Consider the following 22,101-nt stretch of genomic DNA (forward strand, 5'->3'; position numbering starts at 1 on the left):
GTTGAGGCTGCAGTGAGCCCTGATGATGCCATTGTACTCCAGTCGGGGTGACAGAGCGAGGTCATTAAAAAAAAAAGCAGCAGCAGCAGCTGGGCGCAGTGGGTCTTGCCTGTAATTCCAGCACTTTGGAGGCGGAAGCAGGTAGATCATCTGAAGTCAGGAGTTTGAGACCATGCTGGCCAACATGGTGAAACCCCGTCTCTACTAAAAATACAAAAATTAGCCAGGCATGGTGGTGCGCGCCTGTAATCACAGCTACTCAGGAGGCTGAGGTGGGAGAACCACTTCACCTGGGAGGTGGAGGTTGCATTGAGCCAAGATCGCACCACTGCATTCTAGCCTGGGTGACAGAATGAGAGTGTCTCAAAAAAAATCACTTGAGGACATGGAGAAATGTTCAGGATTCATTTGTAAGTAAAAAGCAAATTATAAATGTTATGCAGTAAGATCCCAATTTTGTAAAATAAAGACAGAAAAATCTGCTGCAAGTCTAGATCTGAATGGACAAAAATATGGAAAAAATGGAAAACTATACAAAATGCTAACAATAAGCACTTCTGAACATTTTTACCCTTTTTTCTTTTAATTCTCCAAACTGCTTTATAATTTTTTCTTTTTTGAGACAAGAGTCTCACACATCAGGAAAACTTATCTTTTTTCAGAGAATAAACCATTGGGAATTTTCGCAGTATCTACACTATAAAAATTCGATATTTATATAAACGACATTTGTGAGGCACATATTAATGTCCATAATTAATAGTTCATTTAAAAGTAAACTTTAAGAATTCATTCTCAAGTTTGGACTTCTAAATCTTACTGTACAGAAATATAACTAATTCAAGATACAAATTTTTTTTTTTTTTTTGAGATGGAGTCTTGCTCTGTTGCCCAGGCTGGAGTGCAGTGGCCGGATCTCAGCTCACTGCAAGCTCCGCCTCCCGGGTTCCCGCCATTCTCCTGCCTCAGCCTCCCGAGCAGCTGGGACCACAGGCGCCTGCCACCTCGCCCGGCTAGTTTTTTGTATTTTTTAGTAGAGACGGAGTTTCACCGTGTCAGCCAGGATGGTCTCCATCTCCTGACCTCGTGATCTGCCCGTCTCGGCCTCCCAAAGTGCTGGGATTACAGGCTTGAGCCACCGCGCCCGGCCAAGATGGAAATGTTTAACTTTTTAAAAATACAAATTTATGGGGCTGGGCGCGGTGGCTCAAGCCTGTAATCCCAGCACTTTGGGAGGCCGAGACGGGCGGATCACGAGGTCAGGAGATCGAGACTATCCTGGCTGACACGGTGAAACCCTGTCTCTACTAAAAAATACAAAAAACTAGCCAGGCGAGGTGGCAGGCGCCTGTAGTCCCAGCTACTCGGGAGGCTGAGGCAGGAGAATGGCGTAAACCCGGGAGGCGGAGTTTGCAGTGAGCTGAGATCCGGCCACTGCACTCCAGCCTGGGCGACAGAGCCAGACTCCATCTCAAAAAAAAAAAAAAAAAATACAAATTTATTCAGCACACACTGAATTCCAAAAATAGCTGGATAACCCAAGAATTTCTTCAATGTGAAAAGCAATGAGGATCTTTTTTTTTTTTTTTTTTTTTTTTTTTTTGAGACGGAGTCTCGCGCTGTCACCCAGGCTGGAGTGCTGTGGCCGGATCTCAGCTCACTGCAAGCTCCGCCTCCCGGGTTCACGCCATTCTCCTGCCTCAGCCTCCCGAGTAGCTGGGACTACAGGCGCCGCCACCTCGCCCGGCTAGTTTTTTGTAGTTTTTAGTAGAGACGGGGTTTCACCGTGTTAGTCAGGATGGTCTCGATCTCCTGACCTCGTGATCCGCCCGTCTCGGCCTCCCAAAGTGCTAGGATTACAGGCTTGAGCCACCGCGCCCGGCCGAGGATCATTTTTAAAAAAGCTTTTATCTGTGATAACATAAAAATAGTTAATTAATTTGAAATTTACTTTTAAAATCACAACAGAAATCTATTCAAATTTCCTTACGTAAAGATAAAGGTGGCATCTCAAAGCACTGAGAGAAAAGATGGACTAATTAGCAAATAGTGTTGGGTGACTAAGTAGCTATGTCTGGTTGGGGGGTGACTAGATCCATATCTCAATTCCTTAAACCAGAATAAATCCGAAAAGTCTATAAAATGAAGCCAAAATATGCCAGAAGAAACCACAGTAGAGAACTCTTAGCACCTCAGGAAAAGAAAAGCCTTTAGAATTAACAAAATAGATTTGGTTTTTCTGCTTGTTTTTTGAGACGGAGCCTTGCTCTGTCCCCCAAGGTGGAGCACAGTGGCACGATCTAGGCTCACTGCAACCTGACTCCCGGATTCAAGTGATTCTCCTGCCTCAGCCTCCCAAGTGGCTGGGATTACAGGCACCCACCACCATGCCCGGCTAATTTTTGTATTTTTAGTAGAGATGGGGTTTCACCATGTTGGCCAGGCTGGTCTCGAACTCCTGACCTTAGGTGATCCACCCCTGCCTTGGCCTCCCAAAGTGCTGGGATTACAGGCGTATGAGCCACCACGCCTGGCTATAGATGTGTTAAAGATTGATAAATCAGACAATATAAATATAAAAGTACTCCGTAAGGCCAAAAACCACCAAAAAAGTAAGGAAAATTTGTTGTAAATTGTATTTCCGAAAACAATTTCATTTCCATTAGCAGAAATTCTTGGATATTCAGAAGACAGGAGGACCTGTTTACTGGTTTATCTCCTAAAAACTAAATTTAAAACATCTATTATTTCACTAATAAAACGTATCATAAGATTATGCACATTAGTATGTTTTATGTAATGCTGATTGTTATGCTTTATATATATGCAAAAAAGGTTTATTTTTATGCAAATGATTTTCATGTAAAAGCAACAATATAAAGTTACATTTCAGGCTCTTTTAGGTATCTAAATGGTGTCTTCCATTGCTTGGTTTTTCATTAAAAACATCGTCCTTGATAACCCCCAAACAGCCGGGTGCGGTGGCTCATGCCTACTATAATCCAGCACTTTGGGAGGCCAAGGCGGGCAGATCACGAGGTCAGGAGATAGAGACCATCCTGGCTAACACAGTGAAACCCCATCTCTACTAAAAACACAAAAAAATTAGCCAGGTGTGGTGGTGGGCACCTGTAGTCCCAGCTACTCGGGAGGCTGAGGCAGGAGAGTGGCACGAACCCAGGAGGCGGAGCCTGCAGTGAGCCGAGATCTCACCACTGCACTCCAGCCTGGGTGACAGAGTGAGACTCCGACTCCAAAAAAAATAAATAAATAAAATTCCCCCCAAACACCTGTACGCATGTCCCTCACTATCTGTGCGAGATTGGTTCCAGGATACCCAGTGGATACCAAAATCCATGAATGTGCATTTTTTAATATAAAATGGTGTAATATTTGCATATAATCTCCCATTACACAACCTCTCATATACTTTAAATTGTCTCCAGATTACTTATAATACCTAACACAATGTAAATGCTATGTAAACAGTTATACTGTAATGTTTGGGGAATAACAACAAGAACAAAATGGCTGTACATGTTCAGTACAGATGCAACAATCCCTTTCTTCTGCTAAATATTTACAATCCCCAGTTGGTTCCTTCTACAGATTCAACGACAGATATGGGGGGCCAACTATACATACATGTATATATATCAGTAGATACAAAAATAAATATGAATGTAAAAACTCGGTATATTACTAAAGATATGTCCTTATATACACTATTAATTAGTTGCTTACATTTGTTTGATATTTCCTTAATCATTACTACTTTGTTGGGAAGAATATGCTTAATTTTCAAAAGAATATATGAATCATATGACTTTTACACATTTTCTTAAAATACAGTCTCACCTCATATTTTTAAAAGAGTTGTCAAGAAAGTACATGATCTTACTTGAGTCTTACCCTTCATATAACCACAGAGGATAAACTGCTAAGAGTTTTTCTTATTAAGAGATATTAATCCACATGTTTTACAGCAAAAGATAACAACAAACCATTAAAGCAAAATCACATACGTCAAGTTCAAAGAAAAAATCTTGTTCTTTGGATGCAATTTCATAATCTGCTCTTAAAGCCAGGTCATGGACTTTCAGACATTCTCCAAGATCCATTCTCTGGAAGGGAAAAAAGACATAATATTAAAACAAAAAAACATGTTTTTTTAAAAAATGCATCAACAACCACAGTTCTTTTCAGAATACATATTAAGTCATACAGATGCTTTTTTATGTAGGGACTTCCAAATTACAAAATTTCATAGACAAATATAAAACGTGGTGTCAGAAGAAAAAAATGGCACCAATTCTGTCTACCAACAGATGGGAACAGGGATCACTTGTACTTAACAATAAATGGATATGGAAAAGCTTTTCAGAATCTGAGAAAAGCTTCTAGCTTCTATATCACAACATAGTTCATTTAGCTCCACAACACAAAAAAGATAAAGTTAATTTTAAACCAAACTAAAAGAATATATAAATTGAATCGTTGCGATGTCAATGTGCTTTGAAGAACATCCTATTTTTCAAATAAAGATGGAGTCCTCAAAAAACAGACTGGTGGCTGGGCATGGTGGCTCATGCCTGTAATCCCAGCACTTTGGAAGGCCAAGGCAGGAGGATCGCTTGAGCCCAGGAGTTTGAGACCAGCCTGGGCAACAAACTAAGACCTGTCTCAATTTTTAAAAATAAAAAATAAATTTAAAAAAACCCAAAACAAAATAGACTGGTGACTTTAATAGTTTTGTCTGGGGACAAGACTAATAAACTAGTAAAGAGATGATTTACTAATAATACCCAATATAAGTGCACAGAGAACAAGCATTTAACTCCACTTACAATAAACATGTATCAGGGAAATACTCTTACTGAACCTAGGGTCGTTCTACTTGGAAACTCCAATTAGGTGTTATTTACCAAACCAGAGGCTTTTCTCGTATCTGAGACAAAATATCTAAAAATCTATCCATTTGTACATGTATCTAGGCAACTGATAAGATCTTTCATGAAACTTTTTTGGGGGAAAATATGAGGAGAAAAAATTGACAAGATGCAAGGATCATTACAGTTATGATTAATTGGTGATCAAAGCAAGGCAGAGATTTTCCAACTGGAGGTGTGACCACCCTTGGAATACCTCAAAATCTCTGGAGGGTTGGTAAAAAGGGAGTACAAGTCATTCTCCTTCCTTTGACTATTAAGGTCCCACTTGTGGCAAGCACTATCTTAGGTGCTAGGGATATAGAGTTAAGTGACAGAGACAGTCTGACTTCATGGAGCTTACATTCTATCTGAGGGGAAACAAATAACAAGAATCATGTCTATGAACAAAGTTAGATGATGTAATAAAATAGCAATGCTCCCCATTATTATGGGGGGCTACTTGGGATGAGCTAGTCAGAGAAGACCTTTCTGAAGAGGATACAATTAAACTGGATCTCAAGAAGGAGAAGCAAATGAATCTCAGGAAAAGGCAAAAAGTAATGTTCCAGGTTGTACAGAAGATTTAGAAGGCAGATCTTTAAAGTGTTTACTTATTTATATGCCACTATTAATCACAGGGAAGTTCATGGTAACAGGGAACAGGAATAGAGTATGGCACACAGGTCTGAGTCTTAGCTTTGTATACAGTATCTAAAAATGAGTCTGCCTATTTAACTTGTCAACAATCTAAATATGTATAAAACAAAAGTACGATAATTAATTTTGTAAAATATCCCAACTAAAAAGCATAGTTAATTCACGAGATCAAGATTCAAAAGTATTAACAGACCAGATAAAATTTAAAAGAAATAAATACGAAGTCCTATAGTTACATATCCAAGACAATAAATGTACAAATAAGTAGGTATGAGCAGAGAATCAGACAATTTAAAAATTTAAGTAGTCAAGAGTAACGGTTACAGTATGGCACAACTGAGAAAAACCTATTGTCTAAAACTAACTCCAAGAGGACACAGTATAAACAAAGTAGGAATTCTCTACTGAAGGCTGGTTTTAAAAGCAAACCACTGCTCTCCAAACACACATTCTATGTACTAACACATTTCAAAAGGGATATGAGAAAATTAGACATAAGTATCTCAAAACCAGGCTATACAAAAAAGCCAGGGAACAGAAATAAACAAAGAAGACAAAAATAAGATTGAACCAACTTCAATCAACTGAGGAATTTTTCATAAAGCAGCAGAAATAGATTTGTTTTATTATGGGGCCGAAGGGACTTCAGTGAGTCAGACTTTTAACTCTCTGAATACTTGTTCTTCCTTTTTTGAGACAAAGTCTCACTTTGTCACCTAAGCTGGAGTGCAGTGGCATGATTATGGCTCACTGCAGCCTCCACCTCCCAGCTCAAGCGATCCTCCCACCTAAGCACCCTTCCCTGACAAGTACCTGGGACTACAGTCCCCCGCCACCATTTCCAGCTACTTTTTTTTTTTTTTTTTAAAGTAGAGACAAAGGGTGCTATCTTGCCCAGGCTGGTCTCAAACTCCTGAGCTTGACTGATCCTCCCACTTCAGCCCCCCAGTGCTGGACTACAGGCATGAGCAACTGCACCTGGTCAAGAAAATATTTTCAATAATCAAAGTTTTCCGAAGGTAGAACAAACATCCTCAGAGTTAGTGAGTTCCCAGATAAGTGAGGTGTTTAAACACTGTTTTGACAACTCTTTTACTAGGATATTAAGGAAAGAATTCAACCATCAGGTAGTTTTTTTCTTCCTTCGGACTCTTAGATGTTGTGACTATTAACAACAACAACAACAAAAAACCAACGTTTCTGGCCACAGTGGCTAATGCCCGTAATTCCAGCACTTTGGGGGGGCCAAGGTGGGAGGATCACTTGAGCCCAGGAGTTCCAGAACAGCCTGGGTAACATAAGACGACCCCATCTCCACAAAAAGTAAAAAAGAAAAAAAGGCCGGGCGCGGTGGCTCAAGCCTGTAATCCCAGCACTTTGGGAGGCCGAGACGGGCGGATCATGAGGTCAGGAGATCGAGACCATCCTGGCTAACACAGTGAAACCCCGTCTCTACTAAAAACTACAAAAAACTAGCCGGGTGACGTGGCGGCGCCTGTAGTCCCAGCTACCCGGGAGGCTGAGGCAGGAGAATGGCGTGAACCCAGGAGATGGAGCTTGCAGTGAGCTGAGATCCGGCCACAGCACTCCAGCCTGGGTGACAGAGCGAGACTCCGTCTCAAAAAAAAAAAAAAAAAAAAAAATTATCCAGGCATGGTGGCCTATGCTTATAGTCTCAGCTCCTCAGGAGACAGAGGCAGGGGGATCACTTGAGCTCTGCAAGTCAAAGCTGCAGTAAGCTGTGATCATGCCACAGCATTCCAGCCTGGGTGACAGAGCTAGACCCTGTCTCAAAAGTGAAAACAAACAGAAAATGTTTTTCTGTAAAACTCTATTACCTTCGGTTCTTAATTACATAATGGAATGAATGGGAATGTATAAATTCTGCCCCCAAAGTTATCCTTTGGGAAATAATGAGGATTCATCACTGTTATAAAAGTCCTCATCATGCTTAGTGTTTAATATTAAAGTACTGTACTGTTACTGAGTATGCTGAGATTTTCCCAGGCTCCAATTCTTACCTCCAATTTATTAGTCTGGTTTAACAAGCTAAGGAGTTTTTCAGTGACAATAAACCAAAAGTAAAGCTTTCTATGGATGTGCAGAAATTCAAATTTAAAAGGTGCTCATTAAACAACAATTATTAAGAAAACGCAGAAAAACTTAAATATTCCTAAGAAAGAATTCCAGAAAACATGATAGGTATGAAAGAAGCTAACGACAGAAGGAGGCTGTCATTGTCTTTGATATGCCAGGCAGTAGGTTTCTGAAATTAACAATTTCTAAACATCAATCATGACAACAACTTCCTTACTATTTTATTTCCACAGCTATAGCTGTTCACACACTACATTTTATTTCATAAAATGCACAGTTGGAAAGGCTTTTTGATCCACTGTGGTTCTCAACCTAGACCTGGGGAACTTTTACATAATATTGATGGAAGCTTTTTTTAAAAAGTCCCAATTTCTACCTCCCAAAGACTGACTGAATTGTAAAAGCCTCCCAGGTACTTTTAATGTGCAGTGTTGAGAACCACTCACTGATCTACTTTTATTCCCATTCTTTGCACAGAAAGAATGACTTGCTCAGGGTGCTTATCAGAGAATCTCGTTAGACTGATTCCTAGTCTAATATTGCTTCCACTTTACCATGCTAGTTCCGGTTATTTTAGTACTAACTTACCTTCCAATATTTTTCAGTAAGTCATTCCCCACAACATCTAAAGAAGCTCAAGGCAGAGATTCAAAGCAGCTGTCTACTTCCTTTCTTCTGTATCTCCTTTATCTTACTTTCATCAGTTCCCTGATCAACTACATTTCCAATCGTATTTAACAAAAACTTAAAAGTAACACATAAATTTTGCCTCACTGTTTTTAACCTAAACAATCCGTCTCTATTGCAAGAATTCTAGGCTCCCTGCCTCCAATCTTTAAAGTTACATCACACAACCAACCAAAGGAAGAAAAGCAACTATGTAGACCAAGAACAAAATGAATACAAGAAAAGATACAACTTTACCACTATAGTAGAGGTGGACTTCTCCGTGAGAGTAGCCAAAATTTTGGCAAAGGCACGCCACGGGAAGATTTATGAGAGGGTTGTAAGATTAACTCACTAAAATGTGACTTCCATAGAGCAAGAATTCTTCTGTTTTATCTACTATGTGCCTATGCTGAATAAATCAAACTGAAAAAAGGGCAAAGAAGAACATTTGGCACAGGGGGGCTTATTAACAAGCCAGAGTGTTCAAGATGAATTCCAGATGATCTGGGCTCCTGGAGGGGAGGTTCTCCTTAGCCTCCTCCTTGGATTATCTCCTTTCCTTGGACTCCTTACTTCTTACGTGTTTTGAGCTACTCTTCTTTTTTCCTCCAAGAGGCAGGGCTTGTCACTTTCTGAACTATGAGTCCTTGCGAGTTTATAGTCTAGCCTGCCTCACCACAAGCCCTAGGACCAAGGGCCTAATTATAATAAAGAAGGCTTTTTTATATGTGGAATATCCTCAGTCGTTATCTCTTCAAGGACCTAGTGGGACAGTAGGTATAGCCAAGGCAGATTTTCAGAATACGAGGCATCTATGTTCCTCTGTCCATACCATGATGACTACTAAGCATCTGCTCTGGCACTGTGCTATGCACATGAGGAGTATTTAAAATTTAAAACAAGGTCAGATGCAGTGGTTCACTCCTGAAACCCCAGTACTTTGGGAGGCCAAGGCAGGCAGATCACCTGAGGTCAGAAGTTTGAGAACAGCCTGGGCAACATGGTGAAATCCCATCTCTACTAAAAACACAAAAAAATAGCTCGATGTGGTGGCAGGCACCTGTAATCCCATCTACTCAGGAGGATGAGGCACAAGAATCACTTGAACCCAGGAGGCAGAGGTTTGCAGTGAGCCGAGATTGTGCCACTGCACTCCAGCCCGGGAAACAGAGTAAGACTCTGTCACAAAATATATATGTGTGTGTGTGTGTATATATATATATATACATGTGTGTATATATATATGTATTATTTATTTTTACTTTTTCAGAGACAGGGCCTCACTCTGTCCCCCGGTCTGGAGTACAGTGGCATGATCTCAGCTCACTGTAACCCTGCCTCCCAGGGTCAAGCAATCCTTCCGCTTCAGCCACCTGACACCTGAGTAGCTGGGACCAATAGGCACACATCACCATACCTGGCTAATTTTTTGGAGATGGAGTCTCACTCTGTTGCCCAAGCTGGAGTGCAGTGGCGTGATGTCAGCTCACTGCAACCTCTGCCTCCCAGGTTCAAGCGATTCTCCTGCCTCAGCCTCCCCAGTAGCTGGGATTACAGGCATGCACCACCACACCCAGCTAATTTTTGTATTTTTAGTAGAGATGGTGTTTCACCATGTTGACCAGGCTGGTCAAACTCTTGACCTCAGGTGATTCAACCACCTTGGCCTCCCAAAGTTAGGATTACAGGCCTGAGCCACCATACCTGGTCCTAAAACTATTTTTTAATTTAACAAGCAGCTGCTGGGAGCGGTTGCTCACACCTGTAATTCCAGCACTTTGGGAGGCCGAGGCGGGCAGATCACTTGAGATTAGGAGTTCGAGAACAGCCTGACCCAACATGCAGAAACCTCATCTCTACTAAAATAATACAAAATTAGCCGGGCGTGGTGGTGCATGCCTGTAATCCCAACCAACTACTCAGGAGGCTGAGGCAGGAGAATCGCTTGAACCCAGGGGGCAGAGGTTGTAGTGAACCAAGATCACTCCAGCCTGGGCAACCAGAGCGAAACTCCATTTCAAAAAAAGAAAAACAAAAAACAAAAAAAACAGGTAGCTTATTTCATAATTAAATTCTTTCCACAAGTTTATTCTTGGTTTTTAATTTTTACATCTAAATGCTTAGATTGTAGTTTGTTTGTTTTTTTTTTTTTAATGCTTATTTGTAATTAAGTTCAGCTCTGCATTTTGTCTTCTCCATTCTGAATCCATTACTCCATGAAATGTTGACCAAATAACTATAGCTGATCCTGGTAACTTATAGCCCCACAGCGTTTTATACTGTTTTACCAACAAAGGTAACAAAGCTAAATCGTCAAGAATTTTTAACTTTTCTTTTGAAATTCCAAAAGTGAATGTTGTTTCCCCAAATAAACTCTAAGCTTCATTAGAAAAACCGTCTGTTTCTCTTACTTATCCCTCCAAGGAGACCAAGTTTTGCACAAACCATGACTATTGAATAAACCTGATAATTTGACTAAGGAATTCTATTTCTAAGGAATTAATAGTGAAATAATTATAAAAAGATAAATGGAGAATAAAGTTTAACAATGTTTTTTAGAAAACAAGAAATATTTTAGGAGCCTCTCAACAGAGGTTTGGTTGATTCAGCTATGGAACAGCTATACAGTGTCTATTTAGTCTTTAAAAATGATGTTCTTGATATACCAAGTGGAGAAAAGAGAAGCTGGCAAAGAAAGACGTAATAAAATATGTATTTTGGAATTTACAAATCTGTATTACTATGAGAGTTGTTCGAACTTTCTGGTACCGGGTGAATTATAAGCAATGAGCATGTATTATTATTACAATTAGAACAATCAATGAAGCCAGGCCAGGCGAGGTGGCTCACACCTGTAGTCCCAACACTATAGAAGCCTGAGGCAGGCAGATCACTAGAGGTCAGGAGTTCGAGACCAGCCTGGCAAACATGGTGAAACCCCATCTCTACCAAAAATAAAAAAATTAGCTGGGCATGGTGACATGCCTGCAATCCCAACTACTCGGGAGGCTGAGGCAGAAGAATCACTTGAACCTGGGAGGCAGAGGTTGCAGAGAGCCAAGATCATGTCACTGCCCTCTAGCCTGGGTAACAGACTGAGACCAGACCCTGTCCCCTCCTCCAAAAAAAAGAAGCCAATTTAATGTTAGAGAAAAAAAAATTGAGAGTCATGTGAAAACTATACATTAAAATTAACGAATAGAAATATTACGGTAGAGCAAATCAAAAGGTTGATTCATACATTTTGAGTGTACTGCTAAGTGTAAATTAATAGTAGTAATATGTTAATATATAAACGATAGAATTTGGCATAGTAATAGCTCCTAGTAATTGTAAATATACCTGCTTTGCTATGTGTTTGAACATTTGTTCAGTTCTATGAACCAGATCGTGAACAAAATTACAGAAGAGCATGAGAATATAATTTCTACAATCAAGGAATTTATATTCACAATGGAAATCAAGACATTAAAGCAACAGCTGCAAATGTCTACAAAGATGTACATACAAGGACTGGACTGCCACAGTGTACACCAAAAACAGAAACAAAGACTATTATTAATACTCACTGCATATAAAGGATAAGAGAACAGCCACACTACAAAATATTATTCAGGCATTTTTTAAAATGCAGACAACTGATACGGAAACCTCTCCAAGACAAGTGAAAAAAAATTCAAACAATATAACGCCATCTGTTAAAACACACAACCTTGTGTAAATGCATAGAAAGGAGAGTGAAAGATGTACAGTGAATAGTTGACAAGGTTTAGATCTGAGAAGGAGGGTGAGGTATAATTGGAAACATTCATGTTTTATGCTTTATTCTCTTGTACTTAAAAACTACATTGTCTAAGTAATAAGACAGACTAGGCCAGGCGCAGTGGCTCAGGTCTGTAATCCCAGCACTTTGGGAGGCCGAGGCAGGTGGATCACTTGAGGTCAGAAGCTTTGAGACCAGCCTGGCCAATATGGCGAAACCCCACCTCTACTAAAAATACAAAAATTAGGCGGGTGTGGTGGCATGTGCCTGTAGTCCCAGCTGCTCAAGAGGCTGAGGCAGGAGAATCACTTGAACCCAGGAGGCGGAGGCTGTGAGCCGAGATGACGCCACTGCACTCCAGCCTAGGGGACAGAGTGAGACCCTGGTCTCCAAAAAAAAAGAAAAGAAAAAGAGACTGGGAACTGGACCATATCAAAACATCTCCCTTTACCTTGTATTATCCATTTGATCCTGAGAAATTCACTTAAACTCTGAACTTCCAAGCTAGGGTGCACTGGCACGACCATAGCTCACTGTGGCCTTGAACTTCTAGGCTTAAGTGATCTTCCTGCTTCAGTCTCCTCAGTAGCTAGGACGACATGTGCATGCCACACCGAGTTAATTATTTTTTTTTGTTGAGATGGAAGCTTGCTGTGTTGTCCAAGCTGGTAACTCCTGGCCTCAAGTGATCCTGCCTGTGCCAGCTGAACTTCTGTTTTCTCAAGTACTTCAGGATTGCTGTTCAGATCAAGTAAGATGTTTCTAAAAGCACTCTGAAGGCAGGCTGTCAACCTAGTTATTTTGCATATTGATTGCAATGGAATATAAGCTCAACGAGGGAGGAACAGTCTTTCTTGATCATTGTAACAGCCCCAATCAGATAACATTGTTCACCACATAATGGGTACTCAGTATTCTGTTATATAGTATGACATAATATTATATTACAGCTCAATTATTTGTTCAGTGAAGAACTTATTTCCTTGGCTCATAACTTTACATACTTCTAATGCTTCCATTTTCAAGTGAATTCACAAAAGAGGGCTATCTTTATTAAATATCAGTGTGTATGAGGAAGTTTCTAGGACAAGTGGAGATAATTTACACAGAAGACACAGAACAGAGGGAAAGAGCCAGAGCAAATGCTTCAAGGGAGAATACAATATTTCCCATCAGGAAAATAAAGAGGAACAACTTACCGGGAACGAGATGATTTCTACTAGAAGATAAAGGAAAATGATGGGGGGGAAAGAGGATGTAGGATTATACTGGCCCACAGGCCACTAGTTTACAGCCTCTGACTAGATTGTGAAAGAGTCTGAAAATGAGTCAAAAAAATGTAGAATTTATTCTGTAGGAAAAGAATGCTTGACTACTTAGGCAGAAATATGACACAATAAAATCCATGTTTCAGAACAATTAACACTAGACAGATTGACTAGAAGAAAGAGACAAAGGACAAGAGAAGATATTACAAGAACCTAGGAATAAAGCCACTGGGGTCAAATTAGAACAGAAACGAGAAAGCAGGTGATAGAGGTATATCAGACTGCCGAAGAATTAAAAAAACAAAAACAAAACGCCCCCCCCTACACACAAACCAACAAACAAAAAAACCATTTAGGCCGGACGCGGTGGCTCAAGCCTGTAATCCCAGCACTTTGGGAGGCCGAGACGGGCGGATCACGAGGTCAGGAGATCGAGACCATCCTGGCTAACATGGTGAAACCCCGTCTCTACTAAAAATACAAAAACTAGCCGGGCGAGGTGGCGGGCGCCTGTAGTCCCAGCTACTCGGGAGGCTGAGGCAGGAGAATGGCGGGAACCCGGGAGGCGGACCTTGCAGTGAGCTGAGATCCGGCCACTGCACTCCAGTCCAGGCGACTTAAAAAATGTGAAGTGTCTCTGGAATAATGAATCCCATCACACCTTCTTACAAATGCAGAAATCAAGTCTCAGATCAACGTTTGCCTAAGATCATAAGCTAATGGCAGCAGAGTAAAAATCTCAACAGGTCTTTAATATAGCTCAATATTCTTTCAATAACACAATCACTTTCAACCTACATGTATTAGCTAAATGGAAATTAAGTGTGGAAAGAAAGAAAAAGTCAGGAGTCTTTTCAGGGTTTCAAGCATTTCAAACATGAGGAAAATGATGCCACCAAGAGAACTGACTAAATCAAATGGAAAAACTGTTCTATGAGGAAAAATGTCTTGCTCTGGACAAGACGATTTTGATGTAATAACAGGAAATCTAAGTAGCAGCATCTAGTATGATACAGATATATGACTACATTCACTACAGGCTTTCTTTATTCAAGTTTTCCAGGGTGAAAGTTTTACATATTCCTCCCCAGAGTTACAGCTCAAGCATTTTTCCAGAAGACTCTCTAACAAATTACACAAGAACACAGAGTCTGATCTCCATGTTAACAACTATACCTTAGACATGAGTATAGGGTGAAGAGAAATGGGGCACATTGTGCATATATAACGTTGTTGGTTTTCTACCACTTCCCAATTTCTTAACTGCCTCTTTCCACTTGTATATGTTCCACCTCCAAACCTATTTTTCCCAGAGTAAAGATAAATCATGATATTTTTCTACTTTTTTATAATTTTTTTAAGAACGTAGGAAATATTTTTGTATCCATTTCTGACCCTAGATGTGCAAAGAAAACTAGAAAAAGTTAAAACAAGAGGTCTTGTCGCACAAAGACTATGGTGTACTACCTAACTGGAAAGAGAGAGAGAAAATGAGACTATATACACAAATGAGATAAATAACACATTTTTTTTCAGTAGTACAGAAAGCAGGTGCTATACTGGGGTTGAGAGGCTAAACTGCTACAGGGTAAGGCAATCACATATAGTAAGCCAGACAGGATTTAAATTTTTAGTGAGGAGAAAGAATATTGCAAGCAGAGGAAAAGAGTATAAACAAAAATGAGAAGCATGCGAGGGAAAGAAAGGAGTGAGACGACAATAAGCAAATCAGTTTGGTCAAACAAGGGAACCAGGCCAGGCACGGTGGCTCACGCCTGCAATCCCAACACTCTGTGAGGCCAAGAGTTCCAGGCTTCAGTGAGCTACAATGACACTATTGCACTTCAGCCCTGCGTGACACAGGAAGATTCTGTCTCCAAAAAAAAGAGGAAAAGAAAAAACAACTCACACTATTTAGTCATTCAAGGGAGAAGTATCCTGGGTAAGTATTTTAGATTTTTCAGTACAGGTATAAACAATAGAGAACTACCACAAGTTTTGTGTAGGAACAAAATGGCAAGTTTATTCCCACTCAGAAATGACTACCTTCTTCTCCACATTCGGATCTCTTCAAATGTCACTTCATCAAAAATTTTCCCCATTAGAAAACAAGAGTTCTCATATAAAAAATAAAATAAAAATTTTCAGCCAGGCGCAGTGGCTCACATCTGTAATCCCAGCACTTTGGGAGGGGTGGGTCACTTGAGGTCAGGAATTCAAGACCAGCCCGGACAATACGGTAAAACCGCGTCTCTACTGAAAATACAAAAATTAGCTGGATGTGGTGGCGCATATCTCTAGTCCCAGCTACTCGGGAGGCTGAGGTAGGAGATCACTTGAGCCTGGGAGGTGGAGGTTGCAGTGAGCCGAGATCGCACCGCTGTACTCCAGCCTGGGAGACAAAGTGAGACTCCGTCTCATAAAATAAAGAATTTTATTTTATTTTTTTTTTATTTTTTGAGACACAGTCTCGCTCTGTCGCCCAGGCTGGAGTGCAGTGGCCGGATCTCAGCTCACTACAAGCTCCGCCGCCCGGGTTTACGCCATTCTCCTGCCTCAGCCTCCCGAGTAGCTGGGGCTACAGGCGCCCACCACCTCTCCCGGCTAGTTTTTTTTGTATTTTTTAGTAGAGATAGGGTTTCACCGTGTTAGCCAGGATGGTCTCGATCTCCTGAACTCGTGATCCACCCGTCTCAGCCTCCCAAAGTGCTGGGATTACAGGCTTGAGCCACTGCGCCCTGCCAAAAGAAAGAATTTTAAAAAGTAAATAAAATTTTTCTCCAACAACCCTGCCAGAGTAGCTCCTTGGCCTTGGCCCCCTCTCCTACCCCATTCCCACCCCGAATTACCAAACTATGCTTTTGTGTCATAACACTCATTACTACCTAAAATCACAGTATTTGTTTTCATATTTGGCTGTGTGCCTCCCACATTATAATGTAAACTCCCACCACTGGAACAGACACCCAGGTCCACATCTGTATTCCCACCACCTACCACAGCACACATAGTAGGTACTCAAGTATTTAAGTGAGTGAATGAATGATTGCTAACTTCTGCCATCAGCAATACCCTCAGAGAGAGAAAAAAAATAACAAATTATTTCAATTAGTAATTTGAAGTAATTTGTTAAAGTAATTTTTATTAGATTTTAAATGTAAAAGCTAATTTACAATTAGTCTTTATTTGTTAAAGTTAGTCACATGAGTATCTGTTTATGATGCGACTTCAGAAATTACAAAACAAGTACTGTGAATTATCTTCACTTTCTCTATTCAGACCTTATTAATCTGATTCTTCTTGATCACCCTTTTCTATTTCTTCCTCTGCTTAATTCCAATTATCACTTAAATTTGATCACTCTAAACATTTTTGTAATAAATATAAGGAGAAAAACACAAAAACTTATCTAAACTTAGAAGTTTTACAAGTCACCAGGCGTGGTGGCTCATGCCTGTAATCCCAGCATTTTGGGAGGCTGAGATGGGCGGATCACGAGGTCAGGAGATCGAGACCATCCTGGCTAACACAGTGAAACCCTGTCTCTACTAAAAATCCAAAAAAATAGCCGGGCGTGGTGGCGGACACCTGTAGCCCCAGCTACTCGGGAAGCTGAGGAGGAGAATGGTGTGAACCTGGGAGGCAGAGCTTGCAGTGAGCCGAGATCACGCCACTGCACTCCAGCCTGGGCAACAGAGCTAGACTCCGTCTCAAAAAAAAAAAAAGAGCAAGTTTTACAAGTCATATTATCTGAGTAAAATCAACACACATCTTTATTTTTGATCCTGTAAGCCAAACAAGTTTATGAGACCATTTATTCTCAAAATGCTTTGGCTAGGCACAGTGGCTCATGCCTGTAATCCCAGCACTTTGGGAGGCTGAGGTTGGCAGATTACCTGAGGCCAGGAGTCCGAGACCAGCCTGGCCAACATGGTGAAACCGTCTCTACTACAAATACAAAAAATTAGCCGGGCATGGTGGCACGTGCCTGTAATCCAGCTACTTGGGAGGCTGAGGCAGGAGAATCGCTTGAACCCAGACGGAGGAGGCTGCAGTGAGCTAAGATTGAGCCATCGCACTCCAGCCTGGGGAACAAGAGCAAAACTCGGTCTCAAAAAAAAAAAAAAAATTAATCCTTTAATCCTATACAGGTTAAAGTAAAACACCAATGAGATTTTAGAAGTTCCCTTAATGAGGAAGAATCAGCTAGAAAGCATGTAGGTCCTGCCTAAAGGTAGAACTCATCACATGTTAAAAAATATTTCCAGTGACAGAGAATTTGTAATTCTTTGTAAATTTGTTTGATGTTTGTGATTAATCGCCTATATAAACAATATTTTTAGGCTGGGCACAGTGGTTCAGGCCTGTAATCCCAGCACTTTGAGAGGTCGAGGCAGGTGGATTACTTGAGGCCAGGAGTTAAGACTAGCTTGGCCAACATGGCAAAACTCCATCTCTACTAAAAATACAAAAATTAGCCAGGCGTGGTGGTGGGTGCCTGTAAATCCCAGCTACTCAGGAGGCTGAGGCATGAGAATCACTTGAACCTGGGAGGTGGAGGCTGCAGTAAGCCAAGATTGTGCCATTGCACTCCAGCCTGGGAGACACAGCAAGATTCTGGTCTCAAAAAAAAAAATTATCGGTTTCAAGTTTTCATTTCTTACTATTGTGTTCAATGAACTACATCCTCCAAATGATGCATTTATAACTCCATATTCCCTTTTTCAACAAACAGTTTCAGAGAACACGCTTGTTTCCTTAGAAGTGTTAAAATACGGCCGGGCGCGGTGGCTCAAGCCTGTAATCCCAGCACTTTGGGAGGCCGAGACGGGCGGATCACGAGGTCAGGAGATCGAGACCATCCTGGCTAATACGGTGAAACCCCGTCTCTACTAAAAAAATACAAAAAACTAGCCGGGCGATGAGGCGGGCGCCTGTAGTCCCAGCTACTCGGGAGGCTGAGACAGGAAAATGGCGTGAACCCGGGAGGCGGAGCTTGCAGTGAGCTGAGAGCCGGCCACTGCACTCCAGCCTGGGCGGCAGAGCAAGACTCCGTCTCAAAAAAAAAAAGAAGAAGTGTTAAAATACAGTTAATAAAACTACTTATCTCTAAAAAACATCTGGAGGGTCCAGGAAATACTAAGAGAATAATTCCTGATTCTTAGCTAATAAGCATTTATTGAGACTCATTGTACAAATAAATCAACGTGACACTGAAATATATTAACCAGTACTAGACTATGAAAAACAATCTGCTTCAATGACTCCCAGACCTCCTACTTTATTTGGGAATAACTGGTCTTTACTACTCTCTTTAAGTTCAAGAGTCATCCTACAGCGAGTACAGTTGTTCACATCCATATCCCAACACGTTTGAGAGGCCCAAGCATGAGGATCCTTCAAGGTCAGGAGTTTGAGAAGAGCCTGGACAACATGGCAAGAGTTTGTCTCTACAAAAATTTAAAAATTAACTGGGCATGGTGGCATGAGCCTGCTGTCCTTGCTACTTGGGAGGCTGAGGCAGGAGGATCACTTGAGCCCCAGAGTTCAAGACTGCAGTGGCTACGATTATACCACTGCACTCCAGCCTGGGTGCCCGAGTGAGACCATTTCTTTAATAAAAAAAAAAAAAAAAAGTCGTCCTAACTGATAGTTTCAAGACTTTTGAAGATGTACTTCAAAAAAAAAAAAAAAAAAAAAGCTGCAGGGGGAATATACGTGATTATAAATAAAATAGTCTGTGTGTAAAATATTTCCTGAACCTGGCTGATGGGTACATGGAAATTCATTAAATAAACATCAACACAACAGTCCGCCATACCCATATGAACGTATATCTGTACTTAATCATTAATACAAGTAATACACAAAAGTGCTAACAACCCTCAACTAGAAACAAAGACTAAACCAGAACAAGGTATTACTTACTATACATGGTTTATGGGTCACCGTGGGGAAAAATATTACCTACCTCCATAAGCCTGAATTGTACTATTTTAAATAGTATATAAAATAAATGATCTAAGATTATTCAGAATAGAGCCAGATATGGTGGTGTGCATCTGCAGTAGTCCCAGCTACTTAGGAGGCTGAGTTGGAAGGATCACCTGAGCCCAGGAGTTCAAGGCTGTAGGGCACCATGATTGCTCCTATAAATAGCCACTGCACTCCAGCCTGGACAACACAGTGAGACCCCCAACTCTTAAAAAAATAATTATTATTCAGAATGACAGAAATGGACTATTTCCAAAGGGCGTAAGTACCCCAAGTTGAATATTTCTGAGTATTCTTGTTTCTATTTGCCAAAAATGCTTTAAACGATTAAAGCCTTGGTTTTTAAGATTTAATAGTAAAATTTTAATTATTCACTGACAATCTTTTAAAGTGCTGTTAACTTTCTGGGCACCAAATGCATTTTGTATTTAGACAGTCTCTAGAAACAGTTAAGAGAATGTATATTTTTGTAATAGACTGAGAACAATAAAATACAGCAAATCTGCTTAAAATAAGAATACAACACACTTCAAATCTAAATTTGGAAATTAGCTAGTCATGGTGGCGCAATCCTGTAATCCCAGCTACTCGGGAGGCTGAGGCAGGAGAATCGCTTGAACCTGAGAGGCAGAGGTCGCAGTGAGCCGTGATCTCGCTACTGCACTCCAGTCTGGAGTATATATGAAATATATATCATATATATATATATATATAAAAAAAACTAAATATCAAGCCAATAATCAGGGTTAATGCCAAAAACATCAGATCTCCACATTCAGATCTCTTCAAATTTTAATCTTAGTTAAATAATACTTAAACCTTTAAATAATACCAAGGCAGCCCAAAATAAACTATTTATAGGAAAAGATTTAAACAATTTACAGATTGATTTTTCACACTTGCACAGGTAACCACTGGTGTCATATTTTGATAAGAACTCTAGGCCAGGGTCAGGCGAGATAGCTTACGCCTGTAATCCCAGCGCTTTGGGAGGCCAAGGTGGGTGGATCACTTGAGGTCAGGAGTTCGAAACCAGCCCAGCCAACACGGTAAAATCGTCTCTACTAAAAATACAAAAAAAAAAAAAAAAAATTAGCCAGGCATGGTAGCAGGCACCTGTAGCCCCAGCTACACGGGAGGCTGAGGCAGGAGAATCACTTGAACCTAGGAGGTGGAGATTGCAGTGAACGGAGATCACGCCACTGCACTCCAGCCTAGGCCACAGAGCAAGACTACGTCTCAAAAAAAAAAAAAAAAAAAGACATCCAGGCCGGGCGTGGTGGCTTGCATCTGTAATCCCAGCCCTTTGGAAGGCCGAGGTGGGTGGATCACCTGAGGTCAGGAGTTCCAAGACCAGCCTGGCTAACATGGTGAAACCCTGTTTCTACTTAAAATACAAAAAATTAGCCGGGCATGGTGGTGCGCAGCACCTGTAATCCCAGCTACTGGGGAGGCCGAGGCAGGAGAACTGCTTGAGTCCGAGAGGCTGAGGTTGAAGTGAGCCAAGATCCAGCTTGGGCAACAAGAGCAAAACTCCGTCTCAACAAAAAAAAAAAAAAAAAAAAAAAGGAAATTCAATAAAACCAAGATACTCTCCAGCTCCGTATCTGTTAAATGTTAATCCTTTTGCCATTAATGACTGTTAATTTTTGAAATTCAAAGTTGGTTTTTGAAATTATGTAGCATTCTACTTTTGGGTGGACTGATCATTCATCTGATACAATAAATAGACCCTGTTTGAGATGCTTTGGATATAGCAGTAAACAATACAATGTCCCCACCCTTATGAACCTACATTCTAGTGGCTGGTTGAGAAAATTTTGTGCAAGTCTACTTCTCAGCACTTATTCTGTATTTCCATATTCTCATGGCTTTTGTATATGACTATTAAAGATATTTCAGGGCCAGGAGTGGTGGATCATGCCTGCAATCTGGGCACTTTGGGAGGCCGAGGTGGGCTGATCACCTTAGCTCAGGAGTTTGAGACCAGCCTGGCCAACCAACGTGGTGACACCCCACATCTACTAAAAGTACAAAAATTAGCCAGGCATGGTGGCATGCGCCTGTAATCCCACCTACTTGGGAGAGTGAGGAAGGAGAATTGCTTATACCTAGAAGGCGGAGGTTGCAGTGAGCTGAGATCACACCAGTGCACTCCAACCTGGGCAACAAAGCAACACTCTTTCTCCAAAACAAAAAAAGATATTTCAGCAGTTTTTAAAGTTTGGGTTTGTATGTACCCACGTAGCTGATTTTCAGATCAGACTTTAAAAGAGTCAGGGAAGCAATAAAAAAAGGAGTTTCAAATATAAAAGGTGCACCTGGGATAAAACCTGGAACCTACTGGGGCACCACAAAATTTGGCTGGAATATCTGACAACCAGTAATCCCATCCAATCACTTCAAATAGGCAGATAAATTTTTACTTTAATGACTTTCAGCTGGGCATGATGCCACACTCCTGTAATCTCAGCACTTTGAGAGGCCTAGGCTGGTGGATCCCTAGAGCCCAGGAGTGTGAGACCAGCCAGGACAACATGGTGAAAGTGAAACTTCGTCTCTACAAAAATCACAAAAAATAAGCCGGGTGTGGCTGGGCATAGCTGTTGTTCCAGCTACTTGGGAGACTCAGGCAGGAGACACTTCAACTCAGGAGGCAGAGGTTGCAGTGCGCTAAGATAACACCACTGCACTCCAGCCTGGGCGACAGGGAGAGACTGTC

At 41.0% G+C, this 22,101-nt stretch overlaps 1 protein-coding gene across 10 annotated transcripts in view; it reads right to left on the reverse strand.

Moving 5' to 3' along the window:
* Positions 1–22,101, reverse strand: part of LOC117073243 (putative RNA-binding protein Luc7-like 2) — a 68,672-nt gene that overhangs the window by 22,841 nt on the left and 23,730 nt on the right. For all 10 annotated transcript variants that reach the window (XM_033193863.1, XM_033193857.1, XM_033193866.1 and 7 more), the window contains one exon: positions 4,026–4,124. In XM_033193863.1, the coding sequence (XP_033049754.1) occupies positions 4,026–4,124 (99 nt within the window). The remainder of the gene's footprint in view (positions 1–4,025; positions 4,125–22,101) is intronic.

The sequence above is a fragment of the Trachypithecus francoisi genome, unplaced genomic scaffold (assembly GCF_009764315.1).
Source record: "Trachypithecus francoisi isolate TF-2019V2 unplaced genomic scaffold, Tfra_2.0 Lachesis_group4, whole genome shotgun sequence".
Taxonomy (NCBI): Eukaryota; Metazoa; Chordata; class Mammalia; order Primates; family Cercopithecidae; genus Trachypithecus; species Trachypithecus francoisi.